Source organism: Neovison vison, chromosome 3 (assembly GCF_020171115.1).
Source record: "Neovison vison isolate M4711 chromosome 3, ASM_NN_V1, whole genome shotgun sequence".
NCBI lineage: Eukaryota > Metazoa > Chordata > Mammalia > Carnivora > Mustelidae > Neogale > Neogale vison.
This window is the reverse complement of record NC_058093.1, coordinates 62,891,248-62,908,916: the sequence shown is the minus strand read 5'-3', so window position 1 is coordinate 62,908,916 and position 17,669 is coordinate 62,891,248. Positions and strand designations below refer to the sequence as shown.

Below are 17,669 nucleotides of genomic sequence, written 5' to 3'. Positions count from 1 at the left end.
CACAGGGTGATTATACAAGGGAGTGAAGACCAAGAGGTGAGGGTCATGGGAGTCACCTTAAAATCTGTCTGTCATGTTAGGTGTTTGAAATTTTAGTTGAATGACTCAAAGGAAACCATACATTATTTTAATTTTTTAATTGCAGGAAAAATTACGAGGAAAAAAATCACTTTTTGGCATATTAAATTAACCATCTTTCCTGTGAAAGTAAAATCTAAATAAATCAGATATAAACAACCCATGTGCCATAAAACACTAACAATTTACTGACTTTCTAACTTTATGTGGTTTTAAATAATATGAACGGATTATTTTTGCTTCTTTCACTTAACATTCATTTGTGTGGATTTTTCCATTATGTCTATATAAGTCCATTTACTCTTTGTTAAGTGAATGCATAAATGCATTAGTGGATGCTTATCTATAGCTCAAAGTTAAATTTTATTGTGAAAGCCTGAAACATAGGATTTCTCTGTTACTTACAATTTAACATATAAGCAGTAATGTGATACTCTGATTTTTTTTTTTTTTTTAAGATTTTATTTATGAGGTTCGGGGATGGCTTAGTTGGTTAAGCATCTGCCTTTGGCTCAGGTTATGATCTCAGGGTGCTAGGATTGAGTCCTGTGTTAGGCTTCCTGCTCAGTGGGGAGTCTGCTTCTCCTTCCCCATACCCGCTCATTTTCCGTCTCTCTCTCTCTCACACACAAACACACAAATAAAAATGCTTTTTAAAAATGTTATTTATTTATTTTACACAGAGAGAGAGCACACAAATAGGCAGAACAGTAGGTAGGCAGAGGGGGAATCATGCTTCCTGCTAACCAGAGAGCCTGATGCAGTGCTCCATCCGTATCCTGGAATCCCAGGACCCTGGGATCATGACTGGAGCTGAAGGCAGAAGCTTAACCAGCTGAGCCACCCAGGATCCCCAATATTCCAACTTAATTGGTTTATTTTATTTCAATGTGATCTTCAGTAAGATATATATGTATACAATAAAGCTATTGAGGTAGAAAGGAAAAATTAAGTCTATAGAGTAAGATATTTATACTTCATTCCACCCAAGGATTTTAGGGAATTCACAAAATAAGGCAGAGAGAAAAGTAAATGCATTGACAGTCAAGGTTAACATAGTTATCATAACCGATAATTAATCCACTGAGCCACCCAGGCGCCCCATAACCGATAATTAAATTAAATTTAGTTCTTGTCTTTCTGGAATCCAAGGAAAAAAATAGGGAATGATATCAATTCTTTGAGAGAATTTTATTCTGTATGAAAATATTTTGTAATGATCATTGTATATACTTAGAATAATTGAGCATATTTTATGAAATGCCTTTAATTATAAATGCAAACAATTTTTTCTCAAAAGAATCTGCCCTGATTATTTACCTTTAAGAAAATGCAAAGCATAGGGGCACCTAGGTGGCTCAGTCAAGCGTCTCCCTTTAGCTCAGATCATGGTCTCGGGTCCTGGGATTGAGTCCCACGTCTCGGCTCCCTGCTCAGTGGAAGCCTGCTTCTCCCTCTGCTACTCCCCCAATGCATGCTCTCTTTCTCTCTCCCTCTCAAATAAATAAACTCTCTTTAAAAAAAAAAAATGCAAAGCATCACAAAATCTAACTTATAAAAATGTTTCTCTAGGAAGTTAGGCTAATGATATCTTACCTGACGTTTTAGAGATTTAGTTGATGAAGATAAAAATTAGACTATCCAGAGAATGAACTGTGTATCTTTTAGACCTAGGGTGATCATAGATGTTATCATTCAAGTCAAAATACTTTTGAAAGGGAAAAAGGCAGAATTAGTAATTAAGCTGGCACAACAAGTATAAAAGTTACTATAAGACAGAAAGATAACGATCACTGTATTTAGACCAGTTATTGCAGAGTTTTTTGTCTATGAGTGTGTGTGTTTGTGCACCTGTGTGTAAAACCTTACACACCATTATTTACATATATAAACCATGAAATACACAAATGTACACATATCTTCTGTACTTAAAAAACACACATTAATATAACAAAAATAAAAATGTCAGGAAACAGTATTAACCTTTACTACTATATACAGCATTATTTTCTAATCTTTCCTCTTTCGTTTCCAAAAGAATGCTTATTATGATGCCTTAATTTTATGACCCATGGTTCTAAAGAATACTCAGCTTTAGACCATCTTCATCATATACCAGTTGTCAACCAACATTTTGACAGGAGTCCCCAGAAGGGCTCCCTGTTGTAGCAGAATGTGTGGCAGATGGTGGGCATTTACTCTTTGTTAAATGAATGCATGAATGCATTAGTGGATGCTTATCTATAGCTCAAAGTTAAATTTTGTTGTGAAGGCCTAAAACATAGGATTTCTCTGTCACTTACAAAAGGAAGGTATCAGTGTTTCAGAAATCAAATCTGTAGGCGATGAGGTTGATAACTCTTCCCATTCAGCAGCCTACAGTACATTCTTACCTTGAGACCCCTGCCTTCTTTCTGGGTATCTATGTACAGCATTGGACCTCATATATACCACCAACTGATTAGTCATTTTCCTGTCATTAGGCATTTGAGTTGCTATTGAGTTTCTGATTTGTTGCTATTGTGTTTTTTTTCTTTTTACAAAAAAGAACAGAGATTGTTTTTTCCTTATAACAGATAACAATGGTTCCTTTTTTTTTTTCAAAGTAATATCCATAATACCTTCCTAAGAGTGGAACAACAAAGTTCAGTAGTCTGGTTAGTTTTATCAAGTTAGCATGTTTTGCTAGGGTGAAGATTGGACTCATTCGTATTCCATCAACAATATATGGATGTACTTACTCTCTGAAACCTGCCAATATTTGATTTAGTAATTTTTAGATACTAGTTTATTAATTTAATAAACACTTTACATTTCCACTTATTACATCTAGATTCTTTTTCAGATATTTGTTTCATGGTTGCATGTCATCCTTCCTGAGCTTTCTGTATATAATCCTTATAACAGTGGGAAAAGACTCAGTAATTTTCTTATACTTCATTTGGAAAGAGATGTGCACGCTGGCTCATTTGCAAACAAACGCATGTTTAAGACCTCAATTAAGACATTTTCTTTGGATCAGGCTTTGTTAGAGTGAGGGCCAGTAATGCTTAAATAGATCTGTGCAATTATGCTGCATGTGGATTATTGGGAATTGTTTAATTTATTTTCTCTTTCTTTTTTAAATTCCTTTTTATCCTTATTTTTTTCTAGGCTCGAGAATTACAAGCTAGGGTACTAAAACGTGTTCAGATGGAACAGCCAGACGCAGCTCCCGCACAGAAACACTTAGCGGCTGAAATTTGTGCAGGGATTGCAAAACATTCTGTTGCTCAGCGAGACTATGAAAAAGCAATTAAGTTTTATAGAGAGGCTCTTGTTCATTGTGAAACAGATAATAAGGTCAGTACCTTTATAAAATTGTCACCACCTTTTATTCCAGATGTCATCTGTTACATTGTTGCCCCAAATGTAAAATTCTCACCAGCTTATTTGTAAAAAAAGAAATGGGGACGCCTGGGTGGCTCAGTTGGTTGAGCAGCTGCCTTCGGCTCAGGTCATGATCCCAGCGTCCTGGGATCGAGTCCCACATCGGGCTCCTTGCTCGGCAGGGAGCCTGCTTCTCCCTCTGCCTCTGCCTGCCTCTCTGTCTGCCTGTGCTTGCTCTCTCTCCCTCTCTGACAAATAAATAAAAATAAAATCTTTTAAAAAAAAAAAAGAAATGTAATAAAAACACAAGCTAAATAAACATCTGTTTGTAGAAATTCTTTGAAATCCTTATATGATGCCTTAAATTAATGATGTTAAGAGTTTTAAAATTATTATAGGAAAATTTTTATAAATTAAAATAAAATAAATCTGTAAGCTCTGTTTTAATAATCACTTTAAAACAATGTCTCAATGTTGAATATCTGAATCTAGGTGATTCAGTTCAGTTTACCAAACTGCAGTTGTATACCTCTGTATTTCAATTGCTGTTTGGTGCTAGATGTGCAAAAAAAGTGACTAGATTGAATCTCCTACCTCAAGTGGCTCAGCATGAGAATAAATGTAAGGATAATATTGGTATAGAAAACTTCTTTACATCTCTGGTTGTGTAAATTAAAATCCTATTCTCTCAGATCTTGATAGATGATTAATTTAAAAAACTTATATATGGCTGAATACTTCTTTTTTCCCTTTTTCTTTTAATTTAAATTCCAGTTAACATACAGGGTAATATTAGTTACAGGTGTACAATATAGTGAGTCAGCACTTCCATACATCACCCAGGGCTCATCACAGCAAGTGTCCTCCTTAATCCCCATCACGTGTGTGACCCTCCCCCCCCCCCACCTCCTCTCTGGTAACCAGCAGTGTGTCCTCTGTGGTTAAGAGTCTTTCTTGGTTTGCCTCTATCTCTTCTTTTTTTCCCCTTTGCTTGTTTTGTTTCTTTAAATTACACATATGAGTGAAAGCGTATGGTATTTGTCTTTCTCTGACTGACTTATTATTTCATGATGTGGAACAAAAGATAGCCATATGTTAGAATTTAAGGTTTTAAATTGAATATTTTTATATGAATACAACTTAGATGTAAGGCAAAAGTAACCCTTAAGGCATAACCAAACAGGTACCTTGTTCAGTGGTGGCTGAGGGAAAGTTGTGAAATCTGAAGCATACCTTAGAAATCATCTGCTCCAGGCCTTTTATTTTTCAAATGAGAAAACAGGTTTAGAGTGATAACAGGGACTTGGGCCCACCATGGAGAAGCCTGTACTAGAATCTAATCTCTGATTTAAGACCGGTGTTTTTTTCATAATGCTTTATGTCTCTCTACCTTTCGAGTAGGTTGCTACCGGTTTTCCCCTGTTTCCAGTATATACGAGAAAGTAGAACTGAATATGCCCATAGTTTTCCTGCCTCCTCAAGACCTGGCATTTTTATTGCCATCACTTTTGGTCAACTAAGGCATAATCTGTGTCCAGACATTTTCCTCACTCACATTTTATTCCAAACAGTTTCTGACTGACCTTGTGCTTTCTCTGTAGATAATGTTGGAGCTGGCACGATTATACCTGATACAGGATGACCCTGAGGCCTGCCTACGGCACTGTGCTCTCCTCCTCCAGAGTGACCAGGACAATGAGGCCGCCACCATGGTTAGTCCCTGAGACTTCAGTGCCATAAAGGCAGTTGTGTTTTATATTCCATGGGGAGGTTTCAAATTTTTCTCATAAAACTAATACTAGAGAGACCTAGCTTGTGTTGGCTTTTGGAAGAAATGATATTTTTAAAATTTGTGGTACATTTTACCAGTAAAGACCAGAGTTTTTTTGTCTTAATAAGAATGGAAACCTGGATCAGGCCTTTACTTGCCCTTGCAGGCCTCATTAATTTTTCTCGATGCCAAAGAGGACACTTGGTCAGGAGTTCCTGTGATAAAGTTGCAGTTGGCTGAAGACTGTTTTAAGTACTTGCCCAGACACACTGGACCCATTTTAAAGCTTTTGTGGGACTTTTGGAGTTACAGAAGAAAGCTCTGTATATCATTCTAAGATGGTGTCTTTCGGAGTTTCGCTTTGCTTTCCCATTTTTCCTGGGTTGAGGTGTTCGTTAGCTTTCAGACAGCTACATAGATGATGGTGCTAGAGGTTCATTGAAAGTTATAATTATAACTGAAAAGAAGTATAAAAAGTATCCCTTTTAAAACACACAATAAAAGCTCAGTAGATCTTGCTTATTTTAAATTCCTTTGAAATATTGAGGGTTTAAGAGTGTTTGGGGTTGTATTTTTTTAATCTTCCCGTCATTTTAGCCAAGTCCAGGGAGGCATCTTCTCGATGATAACACATAGAGTGTGCAATTCCCTTCAAATTTCTGTTTTTAAAATAACCACTTGAAACATATTTTCTGCTAAAAATAAAGCTTTGCAAACAGAGCGATCTGTTTCACATCCTTAATTATCTTCTGTTAGGCTGATATCCGTGCTAATTTGCTTAAGGTATACTTGAATTTTAAATGGCTCCTTTGCCCTCCTCATGTGTTTCATATGTGTTTGCATAGCCCTGACTCTGTTTGGTAGGAAAGATGTGCTTTCTAAAACATATGGCAATATTTTTAGAACCAACTTTTACCTTTATAGATGATGGCAGATCTCATGTTCAGAAAACAGGACTATGAACAAGCAGTGTTTCATTTACAGCAGCTTTTAGAACGCAAACCAGGTAAATATCCATTGATGATGTTTTTTCTAATGCAATCACTTCTTTCTCCTCTTTTTGGCTGTTATGGAAGCCTGGAAGCCTCAGTGGAGCCCTGCTGTCTGCTTGGTCCACACTTGCCCTTGAGCAGCTGGGATAGGTATGAGGAAAATGTTACCCCGTGGACTGGCTTTGCTTTAAATGATGACCACAGGCCTCCGTGGGCCCTCAGATGCGGCCTGGCCGTCCTGCTATATTTCTGTAATGATTCACTCACCCACCTACTTTTTACGCTTTCTCTTCCCTCCTCAAACCTCCAGTCCACTCTGCCCGTTCCTTGTTCTCAGCTAAAAATGTTACCTCCTGTTTGAGTAGGAAAATATGAGCAACTGGAAGAGAATGTCTCCATCCACCTGTCACCAAGTGTGCCTGCTCCCAGCGGTCCTCTTCCGCAGGTCTGCCGTCCCACATGCCAGACTTCTGTCTCTCTCCTGCTCCACCGGCGTTTCCCCCTCCGCACACAAACATGCTGTGGCAGCCCCTTGCTAAATATATTAATAAGTAAAAACTAATTCTTAACTCTCCTTCCATCGACTGCTCCATTCTTCCATTTCCTTTTCTAGCAAATTGCCTCGCAGCAGTTTTGAAGCCGTTTCCAGCCGGGCTGTGTCCCTTCTGCGCAGCTCCCGCAGTGAGGGAAGCTGCTTCTGCGGGGGCGGCCGGCCGCTTCTGCCGGGTCCTGCCTTCATTTCTCAGCTCTCCGCCTGCTCGGCCTGTCCTCCTGCTGAGCGCAGCTTCTCCCCTCCCTCATGAAGGACTTTCTCCACTTGCCTGCTGGCGGGCTAGGCTTCCCTGGGTTTTCTTCTTTCCGCTGCCCACCCCTTTGTTTGATCCATTTCCTCTTTATGACCTGTAAATCTCAGAATATTCTAGACCTTGGCTCTTGAACTTTCTCTTTTTTTATACATTCAAGCCCGCTGGGTGACTTCATCCTGGCCCGTGGCTTTACAGCCCATGTGTGTGCTGGTGTCTCGCAGATGCGTATCTCCCGTCCTGCCTCACACACACCACGATCTGTGCACGTTCCCATTCCACTGTCCCGGGATCTCCGGCTTAACGTGTCGGTGGAGAACGGTTGATCTTTCCCTTCAAATCTGCTCCTTCTCCATACCTCACCTCAGTAAATAGCATCACCATTTACCCCCTTAGTCAGGCCCTAATTCTTACAGTGACCCCCGGCTCATCTTTCTCTGTACCACATCCCGCCTACCAGCCGATCCGTTTGCTCTACCTTCAAGGTCTCTCTGGAACCCCATCCCCTTTTACCCCTTGTGCTGCTGCCACCTGGGCTCAGCCATCGTCATCCTCTGTCACATCGATTATGACTGCTCCGTTGTCATAGCACACCTTGGTTTCTGTTCCTTTCCACTAGACAGTTGAGAAACGCTTTCAGCTGAAAGGAGCGGGGACTCCCCACCTCGATTCCAGTGGCCTAAATAATTATGGCTTTTTATTTCTCGCTTCTGTAAAAGAAATTTAAAAGTAAGTTATGCAGGGAGTGGCATGGAGGGTCCACAGTGTCATCAGGACACCTGAGTCCTCTGCCTTTTTCGTCAGTCGTCACCAACCTAACTTCCGTTACCTCGCAGTCCAGGATGACCGCACCTCTAGCCTCAGTGTTCCAGGGTCTGGATGGGGAAGGGAGGCTGGGGCAGAGGTGGGCTGAAAGGCATACCTCCCTTGTGAGCCATCTTTTTTTTTTTTTTCCTTTTAAAAACTCCTTTCTAGAAGCACCTTCATGGCTCCCAAAGATGGTAGGAAATGTCATCTTTTAGCTGAACACAGTGCCACATTGGATAAAATCCGAATTCTGATAGTGAGGAGGAAAGGGATGGTAGATATTAGGTAGGCAACAGTCCAAGCAGATTAGTGCCCTGCTCTTCCGCCTTCCTGGAATGTGCTTCTCCCAGACAGCCTGGTGGCGGCAAATTCCTTCTTTCAGGACATGGTGCCAGCCATGCCGCTTCCTGGGGGCGCCCTTCCACGGCCGTCCTGGATCAGCAGCGCTTCTCACTGCTCTCTCCATCTTTCTATCTTGCGTTTTGTTTTTGTATCTCACCCTTGCAAAACAAAACAAAACAAAAATTACAAATCCTAGAACATACACGTCAAGTGGCCAGGGAGTTGTCTTCGTTGCTGTGCTCCCAGGTTTTAGAACAGTATCTGGCTGGCTCGGGGCTCAGTGAATTTTGACTAGAAAGAAGAGTGGAAGGAGCAAAGGAAAGGGGAAACAGGAAAGGAGGGTACAAACAGTAATATGTGTTACTTCTGTTTCTACCATGGAGAGTTTGAAGTCTCAGAGGAGGCCGAAAGCTGTCATTCGGTTCTTGTAAACCCTGATGCCTTCATGGCGGGGTGATGTGGGCAGTCAGAGCTGCCTGGTCTGGGCAGCGTGGACAACAGGGCAGCTGCCCCTCAAGTAGGGCAACTTAAAGAACCAGATGTCCTCTCCCTGTTGTAGTTACTAATGCTTCTAAAAAGTTTGCATTTGAGAACAACACTTTCTGCCTATAAATATCCCTGGCCAGGGTCAAGTTGAAAGCAAAAAAGTACTATCTGTCTTTGTGGTCATATCAGCATTTTTCTTTGTATTGTTTTTATTATATTTTTAAGTGTTCTCCTACCTCCGGATTGCCTCAGGCCACGCGGTTGTTTCTTGGCCTCCTTGGTCCAGCTTCCGCTGTGTGTTAATTACGTCAAAACCTTACCTCTTCTACTCTGTAGCAGTCCAAAATCCAGGCCCATCCTACCGGCTCGCTTGCCCAAAGTGGATTCTTGCTTTCCTTAAGCCTAAGTTATTTTTCTTGTGCCATTTCTCTCCTGGGTTCCAGACTCGGTTGTATCCTTTCCTGCGTTTCTGAACCACCTCTTAAAGAGCTATACATACTATTTTCATTCTGTCTCAAGCTGTTCACATATTGTAGCACTTCCCTCTGAGAGTAATCCAACCTGATTTCTTTAAAAAACACACCTCTGCCCTTGCAAATATTTTTAAGGTATTGATGGCACTGGTGTGTTCACATAGGAGATTTGAAGACGCCCTCACCTGCCATGTGTGTTTTGTCTCAGCCGGTAACTCAACATCAGCATTCTTTTCAAATAAATAGTAGTCACATTGGCTTAGTCGATTGCCAACTTTGGACTGTTTATGAACAAATACAAAATAAATTATTTATAAATTTAGTATAAGGATCTTGTACTCCAGAAATAATCAGTTATCAAATGACATACACCCACACCTCCAAATCTTTGTGTGTTTCTTTTTCCTTTTGCCTATAGTATACTTTGCCTTCTTTCTTCTTCTCCTTCTCTGTCTTTCCCAACACCTAATCCAAAACCTACTTACCCTTTGCCAAAAACCTGTATCTTGCTGCCACCACCTTTCTCATAAGATGCCTCATGTGATGCTGAGTAGGGTGACCATCCACTGGCATCTGCCCGAGACTGGAGGATCTCCTGGACAATGTGGGACTTTTTTTTTTTTTTTTTAAGATTTTATTTATTTATTTGATAGACAGAGAGGCAGGCAGAGAGAGGAAGGAAAGCAAGCTCTCTGTTGAGCAGAGAGCCCGATGTGGGCTCGATCCCAGGACCCAGGGATCATGACCTGAGCCAAAGGCAGAGGCTTTAACCCACTGAGCCACCCAGGCGCCCCCAATGTGGGACTTTTAATACTAAAAGAAAGACTCAACAAACTGGGATGAGTTAATCGCCCCAGTTCTGGAAACTTTATGCATACATTTATTTGTCTTCTCCCTAAGACTGCAAACTCCCTGCGTTGGCGATCATGTCGTGTTCATCTTACATCCCTGCCTGACATGTAGATGGTGCAGAAGAAATGTTTACTGGTTGAATGGATCAATAAATGACTCAAATACCTACTTATTGAAAAACACAAAATGTTGAGAAAATTGTTACTGTCTCTCATATTTTATGTATTCTATGCTTTATTCCCAGTAGGACTCCATTCACAGATGTGTTTTGTCAGACTTACATATCTATACTTTGTGCATGAATTATAGGACATCCTTGGCAGCACATGTTATACCTTAAGTTAATGCTGTATTTTAGCTTACCTTAGAAATGTACTGTCGGGGCGCCTGGGTGGCTCAGTGGGTTAAGCCTCTGCCTTTGGCTCAGGTCATGATCTCAGGGTCCTGGGATGGAGCCCTGCATCGGGCTCTCTGCTCAGCAGGGGGCCTGCTTCCCCTTCTCTCTCTGCCTGCGTCTATGCCTACCTGTGATCTCTCTCTCTCTCTGTGTCAAATGAATAAGTAAAATCTTAAAAAAAAAAAAAAAAGAAAAGAAAAGAAAGAAATGTGATGTCTAGTTTGACTTAACCTAGCTAGTAGCAAATCCTTCTTATAGAAAGAATGACTCTTCTCTTAACAGGTGACACTTCTTCTCTCCAAATCCCCATCCTGGGTTTTCCCTCCCCTGACACTAACTGCTGAACAAGTCACATCAGTTCTGTTTGCTGAAGAGCCTGCATCACACATAGCCTGCCCTGTCCTGGCCCCCGGCTTTCACTGGGGCCGTTCTCCCCTCTCCCCATTCACCTTCCAGCCTCTCGGCTCTGGCTCTGGCTACTCCATACCTTCATAGGACTCTCCTATCACTTTTATAAATCAGAAGCTATTCCTTGGTTTAAAAATTTAAGATGGCTCTCCAGGTTGAGGCTAAAATCATGGCATTATTTTGATAATCAGATGGCCCTAAATTATTGGTCCATTTGTATTTCTCAGGCCTCTTCCTCCAGTTTAATATCTAGGACTTAGCACTCTCTGGGCTCCACTGCTCTGTCTCTGCGCACACCATCTGCCTCTTGGAATGGCTTTGTCTGGCAAGATCCTCCTCTTAGCCTTCAGGCTGCCCACAAGTCTGATTCTGTGCAAAACCTCCTGCCTCCTCTAGGCAAAGTGACGAATTCCGTGTGCTGTAATTCCTTAGCACTTATTCATGCCACATCACATCACACTGTAATTATTTTGAAATCTTCTCACTATCCATCAATAAGTATGGGCTACATTTTTTTAGAATGTAATCCATTTCAGTTTTCAATGGATTCCTTAAGTACAGAAGTTTGCCTTCTGTCAAATTTTGTGGTTAACCAAGAGACAAGTTAATGTAATTTAATCTATCAGTGGTAATTATAATTTAAACTAATAATACATTTCAGTAATATTAGAAGGTGATAGGGCCCCCCAAGGCCTCTGTGGGTTGACTTTAAATAATATTAGCAATGTCATGCTTTGCACATATTAGCAATAGCATACAAAAAAAACTTCAGCCAGAAATTTTAACCTTTACATATCTCTCTAATCTAATACAGTTTCTAGTTCTGTGAGTTTATTATAGGTAGATATCCCTGGTTCCTATCAAAACTTTTGGAATTGTAAATATTCCTAATGACCATTGTATTTTTAAAGCTCTTTCATGGCTTTATTTTATCTGGTATCAGTGACATTTTGAGGGTCAAGATTATAATCCTGTTTTAAGAAAATAAATATAACCCTGTTTTAAGTCAAGTAATTCTTGACTCCGAGAATTTTAATAATTTGCTTGAATTTGCACAGCTAAAAGACAAGACCGATATTTGAATCCTCTTCTTCTGAAGCTATAGTCTTACCATGTTTCTGCTTTTTAGTGATGCCAAAAGGCAGGAAGAACAAAATCTTGAGACTCAAGATTATAGATCAAGGAAGGCAAATGATGATGGGGTCATTATAACCTGGATTATCTTGACATCATACAATTCAGTAGATAATTATAAAGCCTACAGAGGTTCTTCTTTTAAATATTTTTTATTTATAACATAACATAAAATACTTAAGATAAAATTTACATTTTAGCCATTTTTTAAGTGTTCAGTTCAAGGACATTAAATACATTCAGATTATTTTGTAACCTTCACCATTATTTATCTTCAGAACTTCATCATCCCAAACTAAAATTCAGTCCCCGTTAAACAGTAACTCCCCATGCTCCCCTCTCCCCATCCCCTGGCAACCACCATTCTCCCTTTTTGTGAATTTGACTACTAGACATACTTGATGTAGAATGGAACCATATGATACTTGTCCTTTTGTGCCTGGCTTATTTCACTTCGTATAATGTTTTCCAGGTTCATCCGTGTTGTAGCATGTGTCAGAATTCCCTTCCTTTTTAAGGCCAAATAATACTCCATTGTGTGCGTATATACACCACATCTTTATGTATCCATTCATCTGATGATGAACACTGGAGTTGTTTCAGCTTTCTGGCCGTTGGGAGTGACGGTGCCACAAACACTGGTACACAAATATTGGCTTGGTTCCCCGCTTTTGGTTCTTTCGCCTATATACCCAGAAGTGGATTGCTGGATCATAGTGATATTTTCTCTTAGGATATAAAATCAAAGATAAATTGCTTAAAAAGCTTTTGATTTTGTGTTTTAATTCTAACCCTTAAACAAAATCAGCATAGCTTATATAATGAGGATTTTTGCAAATCTACTACCATGAGTTACCGTGTGGTAACTGAAACTTGGGAGCCCAAATTACTGCAAAGGACAACTACAGAGAAATAAAATGTGAGCCATCAATAGAATAGACGTATGCAGCCATTGAAGTATGTTTTTGAAGACCATTTATTGGCATTTGGGAAATGTTTACTGTACCAATGTTAGGCCAAAATTAAAACCTCAGGTGTGACTACAACTTTGTACATATGTAAACAAAGAAATAAGTTTTTAAATAGCAATAGGATGGTTTTCACTCATCAATATATGAGAGGAAATGTACCAAAATATGGTAATCTTTAGCTGGTGCGAATAGGAGTGATTGTTTTTCCCCTTCTTTATACTTTTCTTTTTCTGTCTTTTTCCCAAATTTTCTAAAGTGTCTGCATTATTTTTACAATCTTAAAAATATTTATTACATTTTTCTCAAAACTTAGTATTTCAGTTGTGCAAAAGAAATAAACAGAATTGGGAGAAGTCTTTCTAGGAACCTGCCAGGAAATTATACACCAAAGAACTAAATTAATTATTTTTTTTAGAAGAAGATAAAATGGGATTAAAGTACTCAGACTGACTTATTACAGTTATATTATAGTAAGCTAGCATCTAGTACATTAGTCACATATGCATATTAAGGAAAGTTTGAAGTAAAATTTCCAATTGCCCACCCCAAACATTATAATGAAAAGGTACTGTTCTCATCCTCTTCCTAGCTGTAGTGAATAAGGAAGTCACAGATAGACTCACCTGTGCAATCTCATCAACCCTCCTGAATTTTACAGGTGGAGTTTAGATGACCAATGCAGAGACTGTTTCTAGGTTTTGTTCCCAGGAACAGTTGATAATTAAATTACAACAAATGTACATGTTTATAGATTGGCTTGTATTTTATAGATAAAATTCATTCTCTCATTGTCCAAACCAACCAAACCCTTATCTAATTGCTCATATAGTCTCTTTAGGGATTTATAACCTTCGAGGCATTCCTTTTGATTGTATTTAAATTCTCCTGCATTTGACATAAACTATCCTTTAATGAAGTAGGATTATAACTGTCAAAACAAGAAATACAAAATACTGTCTGTATCTGAAATATACTTTGTTTCTAGATAATTATATGACATTATCTCGTTTAATTGATTTCTTGAGAAGATGTGGAAAACTTGAGGATGTTCCAAGATTTTTCTTAATGGCTGAAAAACGTAACTCCAGAGCAAAATTGGAGCCAGGATTTCAATACTGTAAAGGACTCTATCTTTGGTAAATCTATCGGTGAATAAATCCTACATAATAGTTTATTTTTTCTCGTTGTGAATGAAGTAGAATAAGCTTTCCTTTGTCTTAAGATAGATCTACATTTTAAAATATATTGACTTTATTTACCAAAGAGATTATAAATGACTCAACCATTAAAATAAGTGATTTTTTTTTTTTTAACTCCTAACAAGGTATACTGGAGAACCAAATGATGCTCTTCGACATTTTAATAAAGCTCGGAAAGACAGTGACTGGGGCCAAAATGCCCTCTATAACATGATAGAAATCTGTCTGAATCCAGATAATGAAACTGTTGGGGGCGAAGTATTTGAAAATCTGGATGGAGACCTGGGGTGAGTTGCCGTTTGACAAATTATCCTTTTTCTGAAAACATTTATTTGGGATAGACAAGTATACCTTGTAAAAGAGGGCTCAATTCTAGGACAACACTAATGAAAGGTCAGATGAAAAAATCATAACTAGAACAGCTGTTCTCTGAAACAAGCAGGACATGCTTTTAGGAGGTTTCCAAAATCAGAATACGCATGTTACAAAGATGCTCCCCTAGTTACTCTGTTGAGAACAGGATGAACTGTAGAATGTGATTACGTTAGCAAAGCTGTCCTCAAAATAGTAGTAACCCCTTCGCAAATGGTAGTTCTGTGCCATACCCTGTGCTTCATACTTGGTATGCATTGTCTTATTTTCTCCCTGCAACAACGTTATGAACTACGCTCAGAGTTAACCTGTCTAATGTAGTAGTACAGGGCGGGGCAACACGTGGACTGAGTTCTCTGTGGCCGCAAAGCCCCTCCCGGAGCCCTGTAGTGCACTGTGAGTAATTGCTGTCACTGCTGTCATCCCATGTTTGCTGCTGTTCCCAGAATTGGGCAAAGCACGTTAGGGAGTGTGTAAAGATGTAAATGTATGAGGTGTGTAAGGAAGTTTCTGCCTTCAGGAGCATCTGATTCACCTGGGAGGCCAGACAGTATCTGATACCAGTCTCTGACAAAACAGAAATGGGTGAAATGGATATTAAGTGTTACAAGAATTCATAGAAACCCGAGCAGTGCAAAGCAGTCGAGGGATGGTGAACAGGGGACTGAGAAAAAATTAGAACCAGACAGCTGAGAGGTTTTAATGACACATTTGAAGCCGTGGATTATAGAGACCATTTGTTTACGTTTGTGTTAGAAAGGTTAAGGTACTGTACTGTTGTGCAACTGCAGACTATCTTTCTGGAAATTTCTAGCAAATAGTTGAAAAAAGGTTAAGGTACTGTACTGTTGTGCAACTGCAGACTATCTTTCTGGAAATTTCTAGCAAATAGTTGAAAATAGAAAACAAGAGGGAGGTCATAGCTGCAGATACAGGTCTGGGAGACAGATGCTCAGAGTAGGTCGTTGGAACCCAGTGAGTGCCTCTTTGCAAATAGAATGCAGGGACAGAAGTTTGAGAACTGAAGTTTGGGCAGGCTGACATTTAAGGGGATTGAAGGGGAAGGGAGGCCAGAAACGGGCAATCATTGTAGTAGGAAGAGACCCAACACTATGTAATGTTACAGAAGGCAAAGGAGGGGAACTCTGAAGCAGGTAGCTAATGATGCGAAATGTTCTAGATAAGATAAAGGCTAAAGCCTGAGGAAAAGACCAATGGCTTTAGTGATTGGGCTTTGAGAATATAGTTTCCTTTTATTAATTGGTTTAAAAAAATAATTGATATTACATATTCAAATTTTTATTGTTCTTGAAATTTACAACATTTTCATAGGTGTGTAGTTTCTTTTATTTTTTTATTTTTTTAAGATGCTATTCATTTGAGAGAACATAAGCACAAGCAGGGTGGGGGAAGGGGCAGAGGGAGAAGCGGGCTCCCTGCTGCGTGAGGAGTGGAGGGTCTCAGTGGGATCAAGACCTGAGCTGAAGGCAGATGCCTAACCTAACCACCTGAGCCACCCAGGCGCCCCAGATACGAAGCTGCTTTTCTGAGAGTCGAATAGGGAGCTAAAAATACTGCAGTGCTTGGCACAAAGTAGGTGCTTCAGCAAGCTCAGTCACTTTTTACTCCCTCCTTTCTTTCCTTCCATTTTCTGAGTAGATCTACCACTTGATAATTATATGATTCCACTTATCCTAAATTCTTATTTCATATTAGCAGAAATGAACGCACTTATCCATGTAGATACTGTCCAATTTTTTTCTTCAGTCTAAAGTGGAAAAATGTTTAATAGTGCTTTATTAAAGGTGTACTCATTTTGTTTAAATGTAATGCATTATAACTTCGGTTCACTTTGTATCAGAAGAGAATGAGTGACATTCTGCAAAAGGATTACTTCAAATTAGCGACAGAAAAGAAACCAGTGGGCCCTAGGGCTCATTCTAATCTCAGGGAATTTTATTTCATGAGTCATAGACGTAAGAGATTTATTTTTAATTGTACACAGTAATTCAACTGAGAAGCAAGAGTCTGTGCAGTTGGCAGTGAGAACAGCAGAAAAACTCCTAAAAGAACTAAAACCTCAGACCATTCAGGGTCACGTCCAGCTTCGCATCATGGAAAACTATTGCCTGGTCGCTACCAAACAGAAGTCTAACGTTGAGCAAGCCTTGAATACCTTCACCGAAATAGCAACATCTGAGGTCAGTAGATTTCCTTTTTCAGCTTTATATTCTCTTTCCTTGACAGTATAGAAATATGTATTTCAGTTAGCTATGTATTCTCTGAAGAATGACCGAATTACAAGTAAAAATTGCCTCTACAGCTTGGCGTAATTCCACATAATGTACCTTCATTTCTAGAAGATACTATGTTGTTGCTGTTTTGACATGTTGTTGGTATGTTTTTTCTATTAGAATGGTAAATTCTAGAGAAAGGCAATTCTTCAAAAGGGCATAAATTAATTCTCAAAGGAATGGCCTTATTGTCTGGAGAATTTCTGTGTTGTTTCACTTAAGTGACTAAGTGAAAATAAACACCTGGCTGCCTTGATAGCTCACCTTTTCACTTCGCCAAACTTGAAATGTTTCCAGCTCTAAGGCTACATGGGATCAGTACTGACAGCTTATAATTCAGGCATGGGAATAATGGTGTGTTTTTTAGCAACACTGAAATAACCCCCTGCAGTTATAATAGTAATAACAATAATAACAATTAGAGGAGAGGCTTTCTTCTCTTTCCAGCTCACTCAGATCCACCTTCTCACTCTCTGGGCACTCTGTGTTTCCTTCCCTCAAAAGATTCTGTATTTCTTCAAGTGTTTGGTATTAAGGAAAGGACTCTAGATGCCCACTCCGTGAGCAGTGGGGAATAACTAGTTCTAAGCGTACTCTCTGGATTTCGTGTTCTTCCACTCACCAGTGTTGTACGCCCCTGAAAACTCATAGTGTGTGTCTCTCAGAGGGTTTGCAGAACTTTGCTGTGTTTCCTCGTGGTTCAGTGGTCCCGGCGGTAGCAGTAAGCTACTGAAAACTCCCTGAAGGGCCCCTTCCTGCTGCCTTCTAGGACCCGGGAGAGCTTTGGGGGACCTGCAGCTCCTCTTGCCGTTTGGGAACACGTATCCTGGATGGCGTTTTATGGCCACTGTAAGCCACCTTGGAACTAAACAGTAGGGTAGCTCCTGCAGCAGCAACATCCTAGAGCAGGGCTTTCTGTTG

General features: G+C 39.7%; 1 protein-coding gene across 1 annotated transcript in view; it reads left to right on the top strand.

The window, feature by feature from the left end:
- TTC21B (tetratricopeptide repeat domain 21B) overlaps window positions 1-17,669 on the top strand; it is a 77,238-nt gene that overhangs the window by 44,888 nt on the left and 14,681 nt on the right. Inside the window, exons 20-25 of the mRNA XM_044242253.1 lie at window positions 3,232-3,420; window positions 5,049-5,159; window positions 6,143-6,224; window positions 13,869-14,019; window positions 14,208-14,369; window positions 16,460-16,655. Coding sequence (XP_044098188.1) covers window positions 3,232-3,420; window positions 5,049-5,159; window positions 6,143-6,224; window positions 13,869-14,019; window positions 14,208-14,369; window positions 16,460-16,655 — 891 coding nt within the window. The remainder of the gene's footprint in view (window positions 1-3,231; window positions 3,421-5,048; window positions 5,160-6,142; window positions 6,225-13,868; window positions 14,020-14,207; window positions 14,370-16,459; window positions 16,656-17,669) is intronic.